Source organism: Rhinatrema bivittatum, chromosome 2 (genome assembly GCF_901001135.1).
Source record: "Rhinatrema bivittatum chromosome 2, aRhiBiv1.1, whole genome shotgun sequence".
Lineage (NCBI taxonomy): Eukaryota > Metazoa > Chordata > Amphibia > Gymnophiona > Rhinatrematidae > Rhinatrema > Rhinatrema bivittatum.
Genome location: NC_042616.1, coordinates 778702532 through 778728251, shown reverse-complemented (window position 1 = coordinate 778728251; position 25720 = coordinate 778702532). Strand labels below are relative to the sequence as shown.

Genomic DNA, 25720 nt, shown 5'->3' with positions numbered 1-25720 from the left:
TGACCTTCTGCAAGCTGCCTGCCCTCGATCCGGGTGAAAGCACACACATTGTTGCTTTTAGCTGCAGTTAGGCAAGGTGTTCCTGGGGGTGTGTTTATATCAGGGACAGGAAATAATGCACATAGGTTACAGTTTTAAACCTCATCTTAATCCACTCTAATCTGGTCCACCAAACGACCACCTCATTTTCCATAGGATTTATCATTACACTATAAATATAGTGGAATGATGAGCCATAGCCAGAAAAAGGGTGGGGGCGATAGTATGTAGCCGGCCGCACACTATCGCCCTCATAGCGCCACTGCAAAAGGTGTTCTTATTTCCAGCGATAATGTGTAAACATTATCGCTCGTAGCTGTACCGACATAAAAATATTTTTCCACGCCCAAACCCTGCCCAAACTCCGCCCCTTTACCTCATTTAAATGTTAAAGTCGCGATGCAATCATTATCGCGATTTGAAAAATGACCCCCATGGTTTGCAACATAATGAAACACATATTGAATACAAATAAAATGTTAAGTTATACCTATATGAAACGTAAAAGATATATATGATTCTGACTTTCCATGCGTGTTATTTTCCATGGAAAAAGTTCCGGCAAGTTTCAAAATGAAAGCATGTGCATACTTTCACTATGAAAATTGGTGCAAAGTTTGCAGGTTATAAGTATCCATAGACTTTGGCCCAATGCCGACAGTTGTAAAACTTGCCTCCATGTATCATAGGCGTGTATCATATTGCATGTGGCTGTAAAGTGTTTTAAATACTCGGGTAAGAAAGACAACATACCAAAAAAGCTTGTGCTGCAGCTATAAATAGTATCTAACTCGTTATCTATACTGTACACCTTTTACAGTGAAGGGGGCTGGTGGAGAGTCATCTCCCTCACTACAGGTCGAGAAAATTACATTCCAGGAAAATATGTAGCCAAGGTTTACTATGGGTGAGTATGCATTGTACACCTATGCATGGTAAAAGTCACAGCATTCCACATTCACAATGGTCTTTAGGTTATAAAGCTTGGCTATAGTGGTTTACATTGTTCTATAAACTGAAAATTGAAAATGGCTCAAAAAAACAACAGCCTGTACCGTGCAAAACTATCCTACAATGATACTTTTTACCCTTTAACTAAAAAAAAAAAAATTAAATAAATATTTAAATAACTGAAATTGTGAATTTTGATTGTTGTACATACATAAAAATGAAATGAAATAAATATATTGTGCTAAAGAAAAGTTCTGTCACCCTCGTCATCCCTCTACACCGCACTGCTTGATAGTGCATAAGCTTTATCAAGGTTGGATGTAGTGAAAAACAGACCTTTGTTGGGAAAGCAGTATCCTGTGAGTCGGACATGGCTCAATCCCAGCTATTGGAAGTATGTAATTGGTGGTGGCTTTATCACATAAGTTTAGTAGCCATTACCATGTATTTTTTTTTTGTACAGCACTAGTAGTAGCCATATGGGCTATAAGCCTCCTTTGTTCTAAAGTTGACTGCTATCTAAAGAACGATGTGACATACACAGTTCGTTCCGCATAGACAGCGGTGTATAATGGACAGCTAAGATACAAAATCTTTTCCCCTTGTTTACATACTGACAACTCTTTTTGCAATGGCCATTGGAACTGGTTATGAATTGTCTTCTGGCTGTCATGCATTTCCGCTGCTCTATATGATCTTAATAAGCATCTCTAGCCCTGGTTGCCAGTTAAAATTCCTGACAGCATGAAACCAGAACATAGAAGGCGATAGCAAATAAAGACTAATTTGGCCAATCCTTTCGCCTGGTTTTTGTGCTCTTCAGTGCAAAGGGTATATCCCAATTGGCAATTATAGAAGCTTCACCACTTGTACGATATTATTATCCAAGTCAGTTTTTGTTGCCTTCCTGTTTGCTTCTGGGTAGAAGAGCATACATGTTCCCTTACTTAATATAACCCCCAGGCACTCCCATTCCTATCTGTTCTATTGTTCCACAAAATCAGCTCCTCACCTTAGGCATCAGATGGCTAATGGCATCAAGCTCCACATATTTAATGCTGCGTCACTCAGTCGATGCTACGTTTTATACACTGCACTGAATGGCTGCTATTTAAATTGATTTGCTGTATAGTTTGTCTCACCCTAGCTTAGAATTCTAATTTATAACACGGCAGTGTGCAAACATCCCTCGAAAAACAAATAAGCACAAAGATGCATTGTACTGTGAGTTCTAATGGCATGCATTTATATTATATGTAAATCGTGTGTTAATGCACACATTTTAATGGCCATGTTTCCTCTTATGCCCCTTTTCGCATTTCATTTTGATTGTAAGCCTACAGTTCTTGGTTATATGAACAAAAAAAAAAAATCTGCTGAGTTGTGACCAGTGATATTTACTTATCTCCACAATCAAGTATCAAGAAAGTAACATAGCATCAGGTCTCCACTAACCAGCCCGGTTAGGTTACTGGGGGGTCGTAGCCTATTGATTCCAACCTGGCTACACCATGGCTTGCTGTGGCCCTCACATAGCATCCATGGAAAGATTAATGTCAGCCGGTGCATCTCTGATGCACTCTCTCATCCAAGCCTGCTTTGACCACAATAGTTGCAAACCAAAAGTGAAATAAATTGTAAAATTCTGCCGTATAATAATAAGATACAGATGTAGAATACAACAGAAAGATCTCTTGAAGTGGAAAATCACTGTGGTTACAGTGCATTCTGTTGTACTGAAGCTGTGACAGGCGTTTCCCCTCTTAGCCTACCAAGAAAAGTTTCCATCGACTATGAATTAAATGAATTTCTTTTCAACTTTACAGAGCCTTTGGTGCTTCTCCACAAATTCTTTCCTTTATTTTAATTGTTCTTGTATAAAGTTTTCTTTGACCTCAGAAAGGACCTACATCCCTTTTATGGTTCCTTGGCTTTCTTCTGTGGTGAATGTACCCAAACTCTTCATTATTTGGAATGAGAGAGTATATTTTGTCCAGTCTTGTACTAGTTGATTTGTTATACAGCTCATGAAATACAACGCTCAAGAAATCATCCAGCAAATGTGATTGTTTCAGAAGGTTTCTGCCTATAGTTCATGCTCCCCCCACCTTGAAATCTTAAAATACTCAACGATATGAAACCACAGGAAACAAGGAACCTCTTTACTATACTGCATTAAACCCCAGTTTTAATGAGCGTTATCTCCTGTTGCATTAACTAAATTGTGGTACATGAGCAGTGTAGATTAGTGAATACTGTGGTAGGGGTGCTGGGAACATATGAACATATGAACGTACATTTCTGGCCATGGGAAAGCATGATCCTGTGTTCGCTGAGCCATGACTGTCAAAGGGGACATTAACCCCGAGTTAGGCAGCCCCTCATCAAAGATAATCTGCCTTCTCCCGAAGTTAAAGCACTGCACAATAAGCTCCTCTCCCCATAGTCCCACTCCCATGGACAAATCCTGACCCGCATCCCAAAAATCTAAAAAGCTCCCCATTAAATCTCCCTTTCCCCCCTCCCACCATACTGGAACTCCTCTCCTCTTACCCCCAAGGAGCTTCTGGATCCTCTCTAGAGCAGGAGAAATTTGCAGTCGCTCCTGCTGTACTGGCTGACTAGAGGCTTCCCTTTACCCCACAGCCCCCCATGGTATCCCACCAAAAAATTATTCTTCAGCAACCTTAATTAAACACGGAGTTCTATAATGTAAGTTTCTCATAGAACATATAACGGCAATTTTCCACGTGGCTCATGCAAGTAAAAAGGATGTTTGCACGCATAAAACAGCCTTCTGACAGCGGTCAGTCTCTGTGTGCGCGTACAAGTAGATATGCTCCGTGATAACGCGCATAAATATGCGTGTGCAACTTTTACTCACTCGGGGAAGCACATGCTCTGCTTCTCAGCATGGCCACATTTCTCCGCTGAGAAAATCATGCGTGTTGTTATCCAGCAAGCATGCGTTCAGCTGTTGAGAAAAGGGGCGGTGGAGGAGGTGGGAGGGAAATAACTATCCACACGTAAATATCTTTTTTCTGATGAGCCCTTACGCTACTATATTTATAATTTAGACAGTTACCAAGAAAAGTTACAAAAGAATTAGACTTTCCCTCCATGTCTCAAGCAGAGCTGTAAGCTGCTAGGAGTGTTGCCATATAATGGCGTTAGGGAGACTTTCGTGAGGTTGCACTCTTTCCTACCATCTACATTCACAAGTCTAAGCACAGGATGAAGGTTGATTGAGATAACCAATAAGCCTTCATGATGTTGATGCAAATCCATCATTGCTCTCTGCATCATTGGCAGGGGGAAAGTGGAAAATGGGAAATAGATTCAGACAGCAACCAACAAGAACATTGAATTCTGCAGTTTGGGAAAGCAAATAAGCATAGGGGTAACTTGCTGATGCGGCGGCTACTACCCTTGATGCAACCCCAACATTGCTCTCTGCTTCACAGCAAGGGGTAACAGGAAATGTGGACTCAAATAACAACCAACAAGGGCCCTGATTTTGCCGGTCTGTGAAACTGATAAGTTATGGGGGTGACTTCTGGCGCGGCAGAGACTATTATAAGCTTGCTGGGCAGACCGGATGGACCGTTGGTCCTTTTCTGCCATCATTTGTTTCTATATCTCCAGATCAAACTGACTAGGATTCAAGTGGTCTTTTCCCTCTAACCAGGGTCCATAAAGGATGTTAGGGCACATGGAGTGGATGGGCACAACCTGGTGATCTAAAGTAGTATGGGACCAAGAGATGAAGCAGGGTGTATGATTTTGCAGTATGTAGGCAAAATGGGCAGCTTTTATCTGCTATCCATCCTTATGTACTGTGTGCTTCAGATTAAAACTAAAATAACTGGCAGTGCTGAAATTCCATCTGTAATAGATCCTTTTTTACTTCTGGAGTACTAAATTATAAAACTGTAGCCCTGGAATGAAGTCACATGACAGAAACATACTGTCTCAAGATTTTTCTATCTAGTGTCAACTGGACATTCGTAGACATGTATATAGAAACATTAAAAAAAAATTATATATATATATATATATATATATATGACAGATAAGACCCATAAAGCCCATCTAGTCTGCCCAATTTATTTTTCAGTGCCAGGCCATAAACTTCAATTGACCTCTGGCTTTCCTTTCACTTCTTTGCAACTAGGGATCCTCTGTACTTATCCCAGGTTTTCTTGAAATCATTAAGCTTATAAAATGTTCTGGTTTCTACTCTACTGCTATACTTTGTATTTCAGTAGCTCCAATCAACCCCTAGTCTGTGAGGACTTCACTAGATTATTCACTGTGTAATAACATTTCCTGTGCATTCTAGTTGGCTGTTTGAAGGACTGGGACGGGAGAAAGCAGAAGAACTTTTGCAGCTTCCGAACCAGAAGATCGGTTCATTCATGATTAGAGAAAGTCAAACTAAGAAGGGTGAGAAAATAAAAGCTGAAGTCTTGTTCTTTTTCACCTTGCCTTTATCATGCTCATAATTTGGATCCAGAAAAAATCTTTGCTTGCTTTTGTCATCCTTCCGTCTCACTTCTCTGTACCTGCCATGCTCACACAAGAGTGGTGGGTCAAGAGTCCATTGAGTGCTGAGAGGAAGTGCATCCGGGTATCTAACTAGATAAACGACGCTTGACCGACGTGCCACAAATGCGCAGTAGAGAGCAGCTCTACTGCACATGTGCGGGCGAGCACGTCGGTCTTAGGCAGCGTCAGGAAAAAAAAAACATGGCGGCGGCGGCGGTAGCAGTAGCAGCGGCGGGCGGCGGCGGCGGTAGCGGCAGCGGGCGGCGGCGGTAGCGGCAGCGGCCAGTAGCGAGGGAGGGAGGAGAGAGAGAGAGAGGGAGGGACAGACTGAGTGGGAGGGAGGGAGTGGGAGGGACGGAGAGAGAGAGTGGGAGGGAGTGACTGAGTGAGAGGGAGGGACTGAGTGAGTGGGAGGGAGGGAGGGACTGAGTGAGAGGGAGGGAGGGATGGAGGGAGGGATTGAGTGAGGGGGAGGGCATGGGGAGGGAGGGACTGAGTGAGAGGGAGGGAGGGAGGGATTGAGTGAGGGGGAGGGACTGGGAGGGAGGGACTGAGTGAGAGGGAGGGAGGAGTGGGTAAGTGTGTGGGAGGGAGGTAGGGGGTGGGGAAGAGTGAGGGGAGAGGGAGAATGAGGGAGAGGTGAGAGTCTGGGATGTAAGTGGAAGGGGGAGAGGGAGAATGAGGGAGAGGTGAGAGACAGGGATGTGAGTAAGTGGAAGGGGGAGGGAGAATGAGGGAGAGGTGAGAGACAGGGATGTGAGTAAGTGGAAGGGTAAGAAGTTGTGGAGCAGAGAAAAAGGGAGTGGAGGAGGGCTGAGGGGGAGGGGATGGGATGGGATTGAGAGAGGGTGGGGAGTGACTGAGGGAAGGGGAGAGAGGTGGGAGTGACTGAGGGAAGGGGAGGGAGGTGAGAGTGAGGGGAAGAAGGCAGTGGGAGACAGAGGGTGAGTAAGACTGAGTGGAGGAAAGGGGAGGAGTGAACGAGGGGAAGGGGGAGAGAGGGAGAAAAAGTGTAGAAGGGTGCTGTGTTAGAAAATGGACTGAAAACAAAATGTAATGTAGCCCGTTTTAACGGGCTTAACGGCTTGTAAAAGCATAAAATGGGAACATTTACAAGATGGCATGGCCATGTTAGCAAAACGCCACCAGACCTCATGAGTTAGTGAGCCTGTTTAAAAGAGGCAGGAGCTACAGAATGGAATCCTTGAAAATCTTTTAATCGTTCTCCTGTTATTCCCATACAGCCATTCATGGCTTGTGTGATCTGCTATTGAGGAGAATGGGATATTCTCATATAAAGTAAGAGACTTTGTTGAATTCTGAGAGGTATTATTTACACCAAGAAAACCGTAAATGATTGAATAGTCCAGGCGGTCTCTGAGAATATACTGAGACATGCTGACAGGCTTGCTGATGCGGTTTTATAATTATTTACAGAAATCCAAAATCCAAAAACAATAAACATAAATATAAATAATAAATATAAATAATAAAAAATATTAAAAATGGTTTTGGCAAAACATTAAGAAATAATTTGGGGGTTATGATTTCCTTTTGGATAAGTTAGAACACATCATGTGATCTGCTGCCATGACTTTAATGATCTCTGAGCACCAGAGAGAAATGTAAAAAGCAGCAACTCTTTTATTACTTATCCAGTCTGTATCATTAATTCTCAATCCACCGCTAGGAGCATGCGTGGTTACTGGTTATATTATAACACAATTTTAAAACATTGAACAAAAGAGGAGTTAATATTTACATTTCAAGGCTAAGAAAACCCAAGGAGAGGAGGCTTTGTAAGGCTCGATGCATAGTCCAAGTGGTATAACAAACAAGAATGGCTGAGTAGCAGTGGTCTGCTTTAAATGATCCTAGCTAACCTAGATGAATACCTTAAGTATGGGATCAGAAAACCACTAGGATGACTGTGGCGCGTAAGTTTGATAAATCACAACATTGAGGTCGGTGCTACATTTTAATGGGCCAGCACAGATGATTCATACAGCATAATTTCCTATAAAGTTGCATATTCACACAGGCAGATCTAGCAGTCATCATCTTTACTGAAACCCAGAACCTTTTTTATAAATAGAAAACTGCAATGTATGCTGAATGAGACAGATGTAATATCTACGTGGCCTGTATAATGCTGCTACTTAATTTTCTAAAATTTTCTAAAATTTTTCCATAAAAATAACATTTTGGCTCTCTTGTACCTTGCAGGTTTGTATTCCTTATCGGTTCTTCACAGGCAAGTGAAACATTACAGGATCTACCGCCTGCCGAACAACTGGTATTATATTTCACCTAGGCTCACCTTCCAGTGTCTGGAGCACCTTGTGAACCACTATTCTGGTAAGGTCTGAAGAAGCAAAGAGTAAATGTGGAATAAACCTTGACACACAGGGGAATAAATGCAACAGAGCAAGGTGTGTGACCAAAGGTAATGCTGTTCCAAGAAAGCAAAAGTAATATTCAAGGAGCATTTAATTTAAGCTTCGAAATGTCAATCTCATAGAATACAGTCCCCTGGCTGGGCCAACTGTATTCTTTGTTCTGCTTGATTCTACAAACTTTGTAAATTATTCACATGAAATCAACATTCTTTAGCTGGTATGTATTCTAATCAGTTATTTCATGTGCGTTCTTCTCAGCCTTGGTTGCCACTGTTCTGATTGTTTATTCTTTGTTTTCTGTATAGACGTTCACAACTGGATGGGAATTTTCTTCCCATGGGTCCCTCCCGATGCAGCCCCTACGGCGAAACACGGCCGTGTCGGGGGACTGTATTCCATGAGATTGACATTCTGAAGCGTTAAATAAATTCTCCCTTGAAGACATAATTGGAATATCACTTTTGCTTACTTGGAACAGCATTCCCTTTGGTCGCACGCCTTGCTGTGTTGTAAGGTCTGAAGAAGAACAGGAAGGATCACCCCAAGCGTGCCGCTGTACTTGAATTGCATTGCTGATTAGAGCAGCTACAGCTCACGACTCTGAACAATCCTTACGCCTTTGAGGGCACATGTGAGGCGTAAGGAAAGAGCTGCAGTGTCAATGGAGAGACAGCAATAAAGTAGATGGCATGGATTCCACAGCTATTTGTCTTTCTGGTTTTCTTTTTTTTTGCTTTCCTCTTTTTTTTTTTTTTATTTCTTTGCTCACCTTCTTTGTGGGTCTTGTTCTTGAATATATAATCTGCTTTTTTCTTCTGCTGTCTTGTGTCGGAAGTGTTACATGGTTATATGCTTGCTTGTAATATGCATGTTTATAATATATAATAAATGGAAAGTTAAAAAAAAATTAGAAGACATGGAAACATAAATCTGCCCATAGATAAGGATAAAAAAATTACGTTGTTGTGTGTCCCGGCCGCGTTGGTGCCGTGACTGGGCCTGCTCACCTCACGCTGCCCTCCACAAGCTCCAGCTCCTCTTCCTTTGCCTCGGCTGCCAGCTCCCGACGTCCCCGACACTCTCCTTGGGCCCCTCCGTCTTCCTCCACGCTGCAGGCCTCTCAGCGGAGCTCCTGTAGCGGCTCTGCGTCTTCAGCGTCCTTGGCCCTGCCCCTAGGTGCACGAGCAGCCGACGTCTCCACATTTAAAGGGCCGAGGGCGGGAACCTCGATCCAGACACCTCCCGATGACATCACATAGCAGGACTATAAGAAGCGAGGCCCTGTCCCCAGGACCTCACCTAGGCAATCAGGTTGACACCTTCGGTGTAGCTAGTTGCTGTTCTACGTTCCTGTGTTCTTCCTGCTTCCTTGATCCATTCTCTGTTCCAGTGTTCCTGTGTTCCCATGGTCCTCTCTGTGTTCCAGCGTCTGTCCTGATTCCTGCTCCACGTTCTTCCTCTTGTTGTACCTTCTCAGACTGATTCATGGTACTGACCCCTGCTTGCCTGACTACATTTGACCGCTGCCTGGAACTGACCACTGCCTGCCTTTCACTATGCTTGACTACCACCTGGAACTGACCTCTGCTCGTCTTGACTACACACGGACTGATCTCGGAACTGACCCTTGCTTTGGCTGACCACCCTCTGACAGATACCCTGGCTTTGACCCTTGCGCTACACTCGGATACTCTGTTCACTCCTGTGACCATCAGACCAGCCTGCTCGGATGCTGCCCGCAGCCTACATCAGACTAGACTAATAGGCGCTGCCTATCTCGCCCGGAGGACTTTCACTTCCTGTTGCCTTCCTGAGGTCTCCGGTGATCCTGGTTCAGGTCTAGTCCCTCCTTTCTTCACCAGCAATGCACCTTTGCTCGTGGTGGGCACACCTCTCCGCTACCTCTCTGGGAGACTCTCTGAGGCCCACCTAAGTCCAGGCGGTCCGGGTACCCAAAGGCTCAACCTGTAGAAACTCCGGATTGCTATTGGCGAAACTCCAGCTAGCCTCTGTCCCCTTGTGCGCTCTGCCTCCTGGTGGCAGGCGCCATCTGGATCTGACCAGAGGGCCGTACCAATCCTGCACCAGGCCAAGGGTCCACCTCCAGCGCAACATACGTAGTCTGTCTAATGTACTTCCTGGTGCAATGCTAGACTCCCAGCTGATCTCCAGCTTTATCTTCACTTCTTCACAACTAAGGATCATTTGTGCTTATCCCATATTTTCCTGTTACCATTTGTACTTCGTCCATTTTCACTGGGATATTGTCCCATGCTTCCACCACTCGTTCCATGATGAATCACTTTTGAAACATTCCTGAGTCATCTACTTTTCAGCCTCATAAGAAGCCTTTTGCATTGAAAAATGTTTGCCTTTTCTATTAGCATCTACATGTTCATGTCCTTACGTTTTACCTCCCAGAGCAGTCCACCCACTTATGCATTTAGTTGGCTAGAAGGAAGGGAGATCTAGAATTAAGACCAAAAAGGAGGGGGAAGTGAATTATTTAAGGAATCAAAATGTTGATATTTTGAGGAACCCTAAGTAACACTCATGGAAACAAACACAACATTTTTGCAAAGATTACATCAGTCACCCATATTTATAAATATTCTCGCCTTATGCAAATATGGTGGTTTTCCACTTTATAAATGGATAAGAAGTGAAGCAAATGTTTTTCTTTCAGATAGACTGTATGAAACCTGGAGTGCATGTGATATTACCTTTTCCTCTTTCACTTTTATCTGTTTCGTGCTCACTCTGAATATTTCATCTCTGCAGTGTCACTACGGTAGTAACAATCGCTGTTATGGTGCCAGTAAAAGTATGAGGAAACACTATAATTGATTATCTGCTGGTTTGGTTATCTATCGGATGTTTGATGCATTGTGTTTTTAAAGGTGCTAGAGGAAACCCTCTTTTTATAGAAGCAAACTTACAAACTTTTAGAATGCCCTGGCATAGAAACCCCCCCCACAATGTAATACATGGATGGGAGAGAACCAAAAAGGAAGACAGAAGACACGGACTTGACTAAGCAACGATATCCTACAGGTGGTCAAGCTTCCATGACAAGCAACTGGGATATATCCTAAGCAATGTGAATCGGTTATTTACTCTTTCGGATAGTAGAAAGACTAGGGGGCACTCCATGAAGTTAGGATGGGGCATATTTAAAACTAATCGGAGAAAGTTCTTTTTTACTCAACGCACAATTAAACTCTGGAATTTGTTGCCAGAGGATGTGGTTAGTGCAGTTAGTATAGCTGTACTAACCACATCCTCTGGCACAAAAGTATTGGATAAGTTCTTGGAGGAGAAGTCCATTACCTGCTTTTAAGTTCACTTACAGAATAGCCACTGCCATTAGCAATGGTAACATGGAATAGACTTAGTTTTTGGGTACTTGCCAGGTTCTTATGGCCTGGATTGGCCACTGTTGGAAACAGGATGCTGGGCTTGATGGACCCTTGGTCTGACCCAGTATGGCATTTTCTTATGTTCTTATGTTCCTAATGTGAGCAGGAACAATGGGGCAGACTGGATGTGTCAATTGGCCTTTATCTGCTATTATCTGCTACGTTGCTCTGAGAAAGATTTTATAAAGGATTTAGCCACCTACCTGGCTAAAGCTGGTGGAAAATGTATCCTGGCAGAGCCACATTAGATGATGGGAATGCCCTTTATATAGGCCTTCCTACGTGTCATCTACATGCCTTACAGGTTTTATTGAACGCTGCTGCACGGCTAGTTTCTGGCACTCCTGTTCATGCACACATTTCTCCTGATCTGCGAGATCGTCATTGGCTCCCGATCAAGAGGCGGACAAAGTTTATAATTTAGACATTTGTCTGCTGAGTATAACATGAAGACTGTTCCAGTTGTTTGAAGGAGTTGCTTGTAACTATATAGCCCCTATTCATGCCTTGTGCTCCTCTGGCCGGCAACTGTCACCTGTCCCCGGTGTAAAGGCAACACCCTTGCTTGAGACTAGCCAATCCATCAGGCGTTTTCACAGGCTGCTTCATTGCTCTGGAACAGTCTACCTGCCGAGCTACGACTGGTTTTAGATTTGAAGGGTTTTAGGAAACTTGTAAAGGCTCATTTATTTAAGGAGGCCTTTCAGCTGGGTTTACCAATAGTTAGGATTAGTTCTCCTTATTTGCATCACTTTGTACTTGTTCACATTAAATTTTATCTGCCATTTAGAATTTAGTGCTCACTAACCACAAAATTAGGGGAAACCCCCCCCAATAAACCATTTGAAACATGAAATCAAACAAAAAACAACACAAAATGAAAATGACACAAAAAACAAAAAAAACTGCACTTCCCTACTCTCTTTTCCAAATCATTTATGAATCTGTTCCACAGAACTGGTCTACACTGCTGTGCAGGACGTTCATCCTGCTTGACTCTTTGCTATCTTTATCATATAGTGTTACCTCTTCCTCCTGTCATTTTGATAGAGTTTGTACGATATTATAGTCTTCCATTGGTTGACCTCCTTCCACCAGGTCTCTGAGGTGCCTATTATGAGCTAGATACTAATCTATCTATGAAGCCGTATATTCAGCAGGTGGCAAGAGCAGACTTTCTAAAGCAACATATGATCCGACCATTGAAGTCTTTGCTAAACCCCTATCAGATTTTCGCTCAGTATTGCAGGCATTAGTTGTTTAAAAAATTGATTATTGTCATTCTCTGTTTGTAGGTTTACCCAAAGTGTTACTTAGAGTGCAACAATTAGTACAGAATGGGGCTGTGAGAGTTATTACTGGGGCTAAATATTATGAGCAAATGATACTGGTTATCTATAGCTGAAAGGGTCAAATTTAAAAGGCTGACTCTACTGTTTAGGTCCCTGAAATATGAGGGTTTTCCACTGGTAGAATTAATTGAGTTTTATGCTCCAGCTAGGCCTCTTCATTCAGATGGACAATGTTTGTTCAAGATGCCTGATGTTTCAAGTTGTAGAACTCAACAAGACTAAGAACATTTTCACAAATGGGTTCAGTTCTATGGAATGTTTTAGATTCAGCACTTAAGTGACCTCATGATTACAAAACATGTAGGAAAAAATCTTAAATCAACTCTTTTTAAGCAGGTTTATTTTTCTTAATTTCTGATTGTATTTTTTATATTTATTTTAATGTTTTTGAAAGTTATTTGCCTGTTTTATGTTTAGTTTTAATTGTGTTTAAACTATGATTGTACATTTTTATTTATCATATATTTACTTTGTCATTTATTTTTTCATTAAGAGAGAGAGATTAAGAGTCCTGAATTAGAAGGGCCATTAAAGATCAGACTTTCAAGTCCTACTACTGACCCCAGCTCACCTTCTGGGTCCTGCTATACCCTTCCTCCTCTATGAAATGAGAAGAGGGACAGGCTTGAACCTATTCTCCCTCTTCCCTTCTGAACTACGAGACAGCATTTGGGTCCTGGTAGCCCCATCCTCTATCTGTAGATCTGAACCCTTTACCCTCCACTCAAAAACATATGCGGGTCACAGTCTGGTACAAATTTGACTGAAACCATTTTGAATTTGGTGTTGGACTGGAGGGAGGGAAATTAGCTTCCTCCTGCCAGTGAAGACTGATGGTTTCCCACTGAGGGGTGCATGTGCTTGTGGTGGATGGTGGGGGCAAGGCAACCCCACAATCAGCCACACAAGATATTCTTATAGGTTGGGAGATGGACAGTTCAGACAAGGAGGCCCTTCTCCCTTCAAAAAGAGGAGAAGTTGGAGGTATTGAGATCCAGACATTCCCTTCTCACTTTGGGGGGGAGATGGGGGGGGGGGGAGATGAGAGGTGTACAGGTAACTGGGGGCAGGGGCTTTCAGGCCCAAAGACCCTCTTCTTACTTTTGAATGTAGTAGGATTATGGGGGGTAAAGATGCCCCAATCTTCACTGGTCCTCCTAATTCAAGACTTTTATCTATACCATCTTATATGTAGTTAAATTGTCTGCATTAGGAGGACTGTGTGGTTGCATTAACCTTCATGGGTATTAAAAATGTGTTAAGGACCCATACTACATGAGCATTAATGTTAATGCCAATGTCAGTTAACAGACAGAATCCCTAAGTATATTGGTGATTCATAAAAGAATAGAACCAAGAAAAATGTGTCTGTCTGTACAAAGGCACGTGAGAAAAAGTCCAACTTTATCATAAACTGATCAGGTTTGTAAAAGAAATCAGTTGCAATACAGTTATTATTTAAAATATCTAGCTACAGCCAATTATTTTACAACAATACCAGAAAGACATTACACTGCCTGTTACTAACCGGATGAAAACGACACTGATAATACGATGGCTGATAATGACTTCAAGGCCCATCTACTCTGCACACTTTCCCTACCCCCTGCAACATCTCAGAAAGTACTTGAGCGTCACCACCGTCACATCCCCACCACCAAGGACCGTTGCTGTTTGTTCCAGGCTTCTGCAGTGGAGGCACTTACAATACGAGAGAAGGCAAATATCATTAATGACAAAAGAGATCAAAAAGGCTCTCAGCAGGCAGGGCAAAAGGTTCTCCTCTCTTGACGACCACATTATGAGCTTTCCTTTTCATTTGTTTCTCCTCCCAGAGCTAGCTGATGGTCTATGCTGTGTCCTTACTACTCCCTGCCTTACTCAACACAGCAATGCCAACGAAGAGATGAGAAGCGAAGCAGTGCCCGTGGTGATGCGACACAATAAATTTAATTGGAAAAACGTGAACAGGTATTATAAGAATTATTATTGGTGGGGAAAGCAATTTACAAAAGCGATTTCCCAGGGTAGCTTTGTTGCCTGAAAAATGCCCAGGTTTAACCTGGCTACAAGTATTCATGGGAATCAACAATGCATGGACCTTTTAGGTGGGCAGAAAGGAGGCTGTCCTGGAGTCAGGTTTAGGGAAGGGAAACAGCACATGTAGATTACATTTGCACATCTACACGCATCGTTTTGGATGGGAAAAATATCTGCAGAAAAGCAGGTGCAAATTTCTGTGGTTACTTTTTCCCAGCGCAAGTTTCAAAGGCAAAGTACACTTGTAGTTTCCCTTTAAAAACGGCTGCAAAGCCCATGGGTAAGAGTATCCGCGAACAATGGGTAAGAGTACCCGCGGACTTTGCATCAACACACCCAGTCTGGAAAATTGTCCTCCTTGGCGGTCAAATCCTTTCAAAATTGGTGCCTTCCCTGATTCAAGCAGCAGAAGAAGAGAAGACTAACATATCTAGAAGAAGGGGTGTAATAAGGCACTCTTAACTGTGCAACGGACAGACATCTAGAATAAAGGACTATGGCGCCTGGAAAGGTGAGGGGAGAGGTTTAACAATCAGGAAGGATGAAAGAAAGCCTATCTTTACAGAAATTACGGTGGATAAATTGAAAGGCTTCTCAAGAGTGGTGAACCCAATCAAAAATGGTATCAGCATTCAGAAAGACCTGGAACTGACAACATGATCCTTAGCAGGTGGAACTGAGAGGATGAATTCAGAGCCGATTAAGGGTCTGTAGGATTGCAGTAGATAGGGAAAATGGGCCTTGTAATTTTAATCGGGTTCAATTAGAGGTCTATAGTCAGAGACATTTAGCCAGAGAACTCAGAAGTTATCCAATGTAGGGGTAGATATTAAAAGGCCCACACACACATGTCCACTTGCACGTGGTTCCCGGCACACGCACATGGACGCAGCTATTTTATAACATGCACGTGTTGGTGCGAGCATGTTCTACAAAGCGATTCCCGTGCTCACATGCGCGCCAGATTTTAATGTCTGCACATGCATGTGCGGGCGAGAGGCCTCCTCTTTGTGCCGGAGGGGATTTTAAAAGAAAATCGCGCGGCGACGCAATCGGGTCTTTGCCCAGTTCCCTACCAGCCCACTCCGATAAAGGAGCGGATTGGGAGGAAACTCCCCTAACCCTAACCATATTCTTCCTCCCTCTTCCCCTCTCCTCCCCAACCCCTAAACCTACCCCTCGCTATCCCCAATTTTTGTTATTTTATACTTACTGCTCCTCTGGAGCAGAAGTAAACTCTGCGCCAGCCGGCTGCTGGCTTGCGCGCTTCCCCGGGTCAGCTTGCCCCTTTCTTCAGACCTGGCACTTCTGTGTGTATCAGGAGATTCGCATGTGGCTGGGCCCTTTCTAAAATGTGCTTGGCACTCACAGGGCCCGACCACGTGCGTAAATCTCGTTATTTGCGCGCGTAGGCCTTTTAAAATCAACTTGTTAATGAATATTTACTCACTTATCTGTGCATATTTCAGCTAGATATCTTATTATCTGGGGGCATTTCGGGGAGGAGTTATGCTAGCCAGATAAATTATCTGACTAAGTCTGGTCATGCCAAAGAGCTGTCCTAAAGTTAGCCAGCTATACTCAATAGTATGGCTGCACTATTGAATATACTGCTAACTTCGCTATCCAAACAGTGACTGAATAAAGACCTCTATATTTCTATGTCCAAATGTTTGTAAGAGAAGACTTTTAGGTAGCAATCATACATTGGCAAGCAGGGGGAAAGGAAAGACTCAGAGAAAGAGCCAAAATGGCACTGCAATACTGTAGTATTATTGATTTTGGATTTTAAGTCCACCTTTGCAAATAATGCTCAAGGCAATTTCCAGCATTCTGGCCGATTCAGTAAAGTCCACAGGAGAGCAGACGAACGCCCACTCTCCCAGCGCGCGCACCGGCCCTTCGCCGGTGCGCGCGATGCAGTATTCAAATTAGGTGGCGCAGTAGAAATGGGGAAAAGGAGGCACTAGGGACACTAGCACGTCCCTAGCGCCTCCTTTTTGATAGGAGCGGCGGCTGTCAGCGGGTTTGACAGCCGACGCTCAATTTTGCCGGCATCAGTTCTCGAGCCCGCTGACAGCCACGGGCTTGGAAACCGGACGCCGGCAAAATTGAGCGTCCGGTTTTCGGCCCGACAGCCGCGGGCCGAATTCAAATTTTTTTTTTTTTTTTTACTTTTTTTTACTCTTCGGGACCTCCGACTTAATATCGCTATGATATTAAGTCGGAGGGTGCACAGAAAAGCAGTTTTTACTGCTCTTCTGTGCACTTTCCCGGCGCCGGAAGAAATTAGCGCCGCCCTTTGGGTCAGCGCTAATTTCTGAAAGTAAAATGTGCAGCTTGGCTGCACATTTTACTTACTATATCCCGCGCGCATACCTAATAGCGCCCTCAACATGCATTTGCATGTTGAGGGTGCTATTAGGTGCCGCGGGTTTGACACGCGTTTTCCTCCCCTTACTAAATAAGGGGTAAGGGAAAACGCGCGTCCAATCGGAGCGCACTGTACTGTACTGTATCGGCCTGATTGTTAGTAATTTGGGTACCATAAGACCCTTCCCCACAGAGCTTACAATGTAAATAGGTACCTGAGGCAATGGGAAATAAAGTGCCTTGCCCAAGATCACAAGGAGTATTGGTGGGGGAAGTGCGATTTAAACCATGGTTATCCTGGTTCTCAGCCATTGCTCTAACCACTAGATTCCATTCCCATTTTTTCCCCATAGCATCTGTCACAACTTTTCAGCAATCTAGTAGGCTCTTTTGAAATCCAAACTTCTGTTTTGCTACCTGGCTCCTGCCCTCAGTCAATTATTAATTATCAAACTCTTTTAGCATTTACAATAAAAACAAGGAAAGAACAAGACCAATTGAAAAGTATTATAAACAAACAAACAAATAAATAGATAAATATAACAGACTGAAAATCTTTTTTGCAGATTGCAGTTGAATAATGATGGAACGGAAAATTCTATTGAAATGGATGATTCACTTCTCAGCTATGGCCTCCGGCACAGCATCGCTTCTTACATGTCTCTAGTGGGAGATGAAGGAACCTCATTCACCGGCAACAAGAAGAAGAACCACCGCCAGTCTCTTTCTGCTCAATACAATCACAAGAGTGTGCTCTCGTTGGCCGCTGAGTATTTTGAAGATGAGCCCTCTAATTAGTTTCAAAGCATATTTAGTGGAGTGCCTTCCCACGGGACTGTGAACAATCAAGCTACCGTAGCCAAACGGGCACAGGATTGCCGAAAAGCCTTTGCTAAACGAGTCAGATCCAATCCAGGTGGAATTTTGGGGAGCAAACTGCTTCAAGCACATACAACCACACCCCACACCCCCGGACTGATTCGTGGTTTAGCAATGTGTAAAGTAATGTGAATCCAAAGATTTCTGCCGGGATCAGGCCTAGAGTGAATGTTTGGCGCTCGTTTTTCATCGAAATAAGGTGTGTGCTGAAACCTTCCTATGGCAGATGGATGGGTACCTTCCGGGTGTTTACTCACTGGAAAAGGCAGAATAAGAGCACCCTCTCCATCCCACCAATATGGGACTGCACATTGGCTACATGAAATGTCATAACTGGTCCCCAAGGGAAGAGGAAGAAACAACTAAATTTATATCTGCTGATCTTTATTTGTAAATTACTGTAAAAAAAAACCACATTTATTTAACATGGAGAAATACCATTTTGTGCTTTCTCACAGTCATTAGAAAAAATATACTTAAAAAGAGAAAAGCAAAACATTTAGTGAAGGATGAGACAAAAACAGAAGGGAAATTTAGGGCCTGAGAAACAGAGAGGATTGCTGAGAAGGAATGGAGTGTAAGCTTCACTGTTGGGATGGAATGAATGCTGATGTTTGACCACGAGGGAAGGAACACTAACACGTAAGGTGCTTAGTAGATACAGGCTAAATAATTGTGATCTGCAAACCTGATCATTGACTTTGCCCATAATCAGAGTATTCACAGGCAGGTGGGGTTTACCAATTCAGAATCATAATCTTAAATAATAATAACCTAAAAAAAAATAGGAGAAAAATACATGTCTGAGCTTCAGAAATGTAATTATTGTTTTTATTAAGAGCAGCAACGCTGAGTTGATTGCCTTATTTGCATTTGGGAAGGTATGGGGTTTTATTGCTGCAGAACTGGTTATCAATGCATGGGGTTCTGTCATCTTCCCCTGGATTAGCACAGAACAGTAGAATGAGAGCAGGCTGTTAAGGACACAGATGACAATTAGACTTAATGGGCCGCTGTCTTCTTTCATCCTAACCACCCCAGCAGGATCTTTTTGCTTTTACACTGAGGTTTGGGGATCTTATTAATTTGAACTGTGATCATGAATCAGTAACTACCCACCCTTCCCCAAATACTGAAATAATGGGCAGGGAGTCGAGCTCATGGATCACAGTTTTTTTTATTATTTGACCCTGTCTCTACTCCTGAACACCAGGGATGGCATTTCAATTCATAGAAACATAGAAATGACTGCAGAAGAAGACCAATAGGCCCATCCAGTCTGCCCAGCAAGTTTTCACACTTATTTTCTCATACTTACCTGATTGCTGAGTTCAGGGCCCTTATTGGTAACTTTTTTTTATTCTAATTTCCTTCCACCCCCGCCATTTCCTTCCACCCCCACCATAAATTTCCTTCCACCCCCGGCTATTAATCAAGTTTACTTAGGGAATAACCACTGCTATTAATTGCCTCAGTAGCATGGGATCTTCTTAGTGTTTGGGTAGTTGCCAGGTTCTTGTGGCCTGGTTTGGCCTCTGTTGGAAACAGGATGCTGGGCTTAATGGACCCTTGGTCTGACCCAGCATGGCAATTTCTTATATTCTTATATTCTTATATTGATGCAGAGAGCAGTGTTGGAGCTGCTTCAAAGTGAAGTATAAGGCTTAATGTTTGAGGGTAGTAACCATCGTATCGAGCAAGCTACCCCGATGTTTGTATACTCATATTGCTCAGATCAATGCCTTGTTTGATGTTGTCTGGATGTAAATCCTATTTCTTCATCCCCCCTGCCATTGAAGCAGTGAGTTGCGCTCTATATGCATTTAAAGTGAAATATCAGGCTTAATTTGTTATGGGTAGTAACGCCGCAATAAGCAAGCTACTCCCACGCTTATTTGTTTACCCAGACTGTGCAATTCAGTCCTTTTTGGTTGTTGACTGAATATAAATCCTCTTTTCTTCATTCCCCCTGCCACTGAAACAGTGAGCTGCGCTGGATATGCTTTCCAAGTGAAGTAACAAACTTAATTGGTTCAGGGTAGTAACCGCCGCAACAAGCAAGCTACTCCCACGCTTAATTCAGATCTGATCTTATCCCCTTCTGAACTGGGAGGCTTCAGAAGATCATCATTTCAGATAAATCCGATTCATTCACGGCATCATTCCAACCTCCTATAATCATCTAGTTTGGATCTTTTTGACCAAATATTCACACTTCTACCCAAATGCATCCTAAGAATCCCACTCTCTTTTAATACATGCATCATCATCGTCATCATCAAGTGTCATCTCTGATATGAAGGATAAGAACTACAGTGCACCATTCCTATCTGTACTGCTCAGTTATTCTCTTTATTTCACACATGCTTTCAGATCTTGACCATTTTTTTATATCATTGCCCCTTTTCATTCCCTCCATTCCTGGATTAGTTAAATTGCCACCAGAGTCTCTGAGTATATTGACCAACACATCTCAGTTTTCTTCTAGTCATGTCTTCTACCAGAGTTCTTCTATCTCATATCTTCTCCTGCACATTTTCACTTTACATCATTTCCTAATTTTCAATAATCTTTACAACGCCTCATTTCAAATGCATATATTTTCCTTTCAGTCTTTTTACTATAAATCCATATTTCACTTCCATATCCTACCCTTGAAAAGCGAATACATTAGGGTGCCTATGTGTAAAAGTTAACATGCACACTAAGGCTATTTTGATATATACGACTAGGGCTATCTGCTATACGTTAAGGCTATAGTATGCATTCTAATCCAGACATGACTTGTACACGCTTGTAATTAATGAATGTCAGAAGCAAATTAGACTTACTGGGCACACACTGAATAGCATGATACACTTTCCTCTGCAGGAGCTCACTAAGACCAGGTTACCATACCCACAGAGTCAAGGTGTTCTGGGAAGAGGATCGTATCATCAGAGTTTCTCCCCAGCACGCAGATCCCCCTTATCAATTCAAGCATTCCCCTCCCCCAAGCATAAGGAAAGGGGCCTGCAATCCTTGCTCCCCACAGCACATGTACAAAGGGCCCACCTTACCCTGCTAGCCCAGCACCCCCACTCCGGCGCACCAGTGCAAAGGGGCTGAGGCCCTCAATCTCCGACTCCAAATTCTAAGGGCTTCCAGTGCTTCAAAGCTCCCTATCCAACTGGTACCTCCCCACCTGGAAGACAGGTATAAGAGAAAGCATGCCTACCTCCTGCCCTGCTGAGGCCAAGATTCAAAATGACACTGGCTGATCTCAAGGACTCATGTTCCCGCCACAGAACTCTTTTTAAATGTTTTTATTAATTGTCCACCTTCATCAAATGCCAAGCAATATAAAATCAGTCTATGTAAGTCAGCAGTAATTCACCCCTTCACCTATGAATTACAGTTTCACGCTCAGCCAACAGTATAAGATTCTCATGAATGCTTCAATCTATTCCTCTAGACCTAGTCCTAACCTCAGCTAGGAGTTATTTAATATTAAAAGTTTGCTAACATTCATGACAGCATTAGAGATATACTGAAAAATTCACAAACTTCAAACATGCAGATTCCAGATTTCACCCTGATGTGCTGAGGAATTCTGTCATATTTCCCCCGACAAATCTAGGTTAAATTCAAAGGACATTTTAAGAAATCTAGAAAACCTTACAGCAAACCTGATGAAAATTACTCTGAATTTTCTTACAAAACAAACTCCAATTAACAAGTCAGTGATAATATGAAGTTGTTTCAGGTTTGACCAAGCAAATTTAAATAAATTCCTACTGTGTATTATTTTTAAAAAATAAATAAATAAAAATGTGCATTCAGGCAAAAGGCTACTATTTGCTGCAAAGTTTCACTGTTATCACGTTCTTGCCTGGCAGCTACCATGTTAGAAGAAGGCATTATTGTGGCTGAAGTAACGGAATCACAGTTCAGTGATAATCAGAACCGGGAGATGAATATACCAGGCTTTACTCTTTTTAAAAAGGACAGGATAAGTAAAAAGAAGGGAAGAATAGCTCTAAACTGCATGTCAGGGACATAATAAAAGCCATCAAGATACCAAGTCGGGAAGGAACAGACGAGTTGCTGTGGGTCTAATAGATGCAATCCATTGGCCACTATCACAAAGGGAAGAGGTAGAGATGGACATGATAGATCTAAAAAGGTAACGAGCAAAGCAGAGGTGCTGCTAATGGGGTCCCTAAATCTACCAGATGTAGACAGGGGAAATGCTAACTACCGAGTCAGCTGGAAGTAGGAGGATACTGGAGTCTCTCTCAAATGAGGAGCTCATTCATGGTGAGATGACACTGGACCTGGCGCTAACAAATGGAGACGGAGTTACTGAGGTTATAGTAGGTGCAATACTTAGAAAATATTTTTAAAACTTTTTTTTATTACCAAATGCATTTGTTAACTTCATGATATTCGTATTTGAGAAAATGAAAGGAAAATTGAAGATTATTCAAATTGTGGCGAGGGTATGGTATGCATCAGGATGAATCCTATCAGTTTCTATTTGCTTAGCTGTATGTTGGCAATGTCAATACTTATTGGCAATATGCCCAAAAATTGCATATTGCTGATAGACCTGAAACTACAGACGGCATTCTGTTTATGTGCAGAAAGCATTAATGAAGCCGGTATAACTGGAAACAGATTTATCAAGATGGCCAGTGCTTTTTTCTAGAAAAAATAATTAGAGTTCTCACATGCAGGGCCATCCTGAAAGGGAAAAGGGGAGGGAACTGCCAAGGGCTCCGCCCCCTAAGGTAGCTCTGCCCCTGCTCTGAACTGAAGCCTACCCTCTCTCTTTCTTTCCTTCTCCTCCCAGCAGGGCCTAGCATCCCATCTGAGCGATGATAGGATTCATTCTGCCTGCAGGAGTGGAGACAGGGAGAGGAAGAGACAGAGAGGGCCTCTCTCTGTCTCTCCTCCCTCCAGGAAGGCTGAATCCCCTCTCTCTGTCTCTGGAATCCAGCATTCCTCAGCTTCTCTCCCTGGGCCACAGTCTCTCCTCCTCCCACAGCGGTGTGACTCTGGGACATGGACCTCACTTTCCCGTCATAGGGAGCACTCCCAGTCTTTCGGCAGCAGCTGCATGGTCCTCGGTTTCCCAATGGCCGACGGAATTGACTTGCATGGGCAGGGGGACGGCACGCAGGCCCAGCTCCCATCTCCCATCTCCTACTGCAGCAGGAGGATTGGCTGCCGTAACAGGCATCTCCTGCATACTCCTGCCCCGAGCTGCCCGTTTTAATGCCCACAGAAACGAGGATGCATAGGGAAGGCAGCACTGAGCTGAATCTTTACATGGTTTAGGGAACCAGCAGGGCAAATGAGCAGGTTGGTACTTATTACTGGCATGCAGAGCCTGAAAAAAAGCCCTCAGTGTAGTCTAATTCCCAGTGATGAGCCTCATTCTGACTGCCCCCATTAGTCATTACTATCCAATATATTATTTATTTCATTTACTTTAAGTGTTTCCACTTAATTTTGTTGATTCCCACAACAGTATTTAATATCCAAGATGATAAAAGTAACAACGCAGCATAATTGTTTAGGCTAATGGGCAGGTTTTAATTTTAAGCGAAAGACAAAAGCAAGCCACATAAAAACGTTAAGAACCAGTAGTGTAAGGGGGTTTTATAAGAAATCCAGGGTCAGCAATAAATACCGGAGGGCACAAAATGAAGCAGAAAAGCAGATGGAACACACGCACCAAGCATCTTTGAAAGCCCAAAGTGTAATTCTCAACCCTAACATCATCGCCTAATAAGACTCTCATTAGTCCTAAACCACCTGATTGCTTTCATTTTCCGTCTGAGCATTCCAATGACTCTGTCCAGGAATGCCTTGCATATTCTCCAGGGCTCACAGTAGATGGAATTGCTCTCCTTAATAAAAGTCTCAAGTAAGTTGTAATTGTAATTTTTAGACATGCTGGTGGTCTGGCTTGTAGCCACAACCTGGGATGTGCAGATTCTGATATAATGTTAGAACAGTTTATTTTAAAAAGCTTGGGATGATATACATGAATGTAAGTGACTTAGCACATTTTAGTCTGTGTGTAAGGCGTGAAGACATTGTATATATGTAAAGTTTTTATGTATTTCTGCTACTGATTTCTAAAGTGACTGGAAGCAAATGAATGACACAGCTACAAGTCACACACATTTCAAATTGGTTTTGTATTTATTTTTCAATTTAAAGAGAGAAAGATATAAACAAAAGTATGAAATGCGTTTGCTCTCTGTAAATTAATTCAAGGGGTTTGTTATTGTACTCTTGACTGATAATATAGGAAAAAGAAACCCTTTTTTTTTTTGTTGTCTATCTCCACGGTCCTGGTTTTATTTACCTTTCATGCCCCTAGATTCATCAAAATGCATTATTAGCACATTGATAACGCCCGCGTTAAGAAAAAGGAGCATGTTTAGAGAAATTTTAGAATTACCGCACCACACAGTGTTGTAAACTTATTGTGACCCTGTGAAAATAGGAATTATTGTGAGTGTAAGAGAGAGAGAGAGAGAGAAAAACTACCTACAAGGCTCTCATAGTAGTGATTTATATCTCTATAGGAGGGCCATCTAATAGGTCAAGGTGAGGTGGTGGTGGTGGTTTAAGGTTTAGGGGTCAACTTCTCATGTAGAGTGAGTACAAACAGCACAGTACACCTTGTTGAAAATTTGACATCATTTGGAGTGAGGAAAGTCTCACAAAGATGTCATTTCTACTATATTCTCTCACCCTAGCTTGATGGACTCTATAACAGGATACCATTAAGCTAGGGTGAGATAACATAGTACAAAATTTCATCTTTGTGAGATGAAGCACTGAATGCAAGGGAAGAAATTATTTAGTTAATGTTGCAGAGCCGGTGATTGAGAGATGACCAAACCATCTGGGTCATTCATCAAAATGCCCAGAGGTTTGGTCATCTCTCCCCAGAGGCTCCCCCTCCCCCTCGCAGAAATGGCCAAAATGCAATTCTAAAAATTTATCACAAGTTGCGTTATGACCATTTCGGGCATATCGCATAGCCTAATGCCTGGAAAAAAGATGTAGTTATTTCCAGCGTTAAAGCTATGGAATACTGCCCCTCATTTTACTAAACCCTGCCTAAACTCCTCCCTGATCCCCCCACTTCCAAAAATTTGCATTCGCATCGTCAGCTAGTGCTTTTATCGCATGCATTATGGCATTAACGTATATGTTAATTCATCATCGCTTGCGTTAATGCCATAACGCATTTTGATGAATGACCTGGATGGTTTGCTCATCTCTCGATCACCGGCTCTGCAACATTAACAAAATAATGTCTTCTCTTGCATTCAGTGCTTGTCGGATGCTCCTTTATGCTTTCTGCAATTGGCGTTTGGATTATTGCAATGGTTCATTTGATTCTTCACATAGGTCATCCAGATTCAACAAAACTCTGGCTCATCCTCTTTTTTTCAACTTCCAAGCTATGGCAGCACCACTCCTACCTTCTTTGTGCTGGCTCCCTGTGACTGTCTCTCCGAAACACTGGTGTCTGCCTTATGAAGAGCAATTTTTAAACAACCCACTTAAGCGGAATCAGCCTGCATTTTCAAAGTGGACTTATTGTGACAAACACAATGCAATTGTTTTTTTTTAAAATGAGCTTTAACTGAAGATAGAGGGATTTTTCTTGTATAATTTGCAGATATTATATCTGACCCTAGAACACCAT

The 25720-nt window shown here is 42.7% G+C and overlaps 2 protein-coding genes across 4 annotated transcripts in view; one reads left to right on the top strand and one right to left on the bottom strand.

Annotated features, from left to right (window-relative positions):
• The window catches only part of SLA (Src like adaptor), a 76743-nt gene extending 58332 nt beyond the window's left edge, over positions 1–18411 (top strand). For 2 of the 3 annotated variants that reach the window (XM_029592051.1, XM_029592052.1), the window contains exons 4-8: positions 860–946; positions 5333–5436; positions 7765–7896; positions 14544–14679; positions 17688–18411. In XM_029592051.1, coding sequence (XP_029447911.1) covers positions 860–946; positions 5333–5436; positions 7765–7896; positions 14544–14679; positions 17688–17919 — 691 coding nt within the window. In that variant the 3' untranslated portion in view covers positions 17920–18411. The remainder of the gene's footprint in view (positions 1–859; positions 947–5332; positions 5437–7764; positions 7897–14543; positions 14680–17687) is intronic. The other variant, XM_029592053.1, reaches the window with a different exon arrangement.
• TG (thyroglobulin) overlaps positions 1–25720 on the bottom strand; it is a 422996-nt gene that overhangs the window by 145163 nt on the left and 252113 nt on the right. The window lies entirely within an intron of this gene.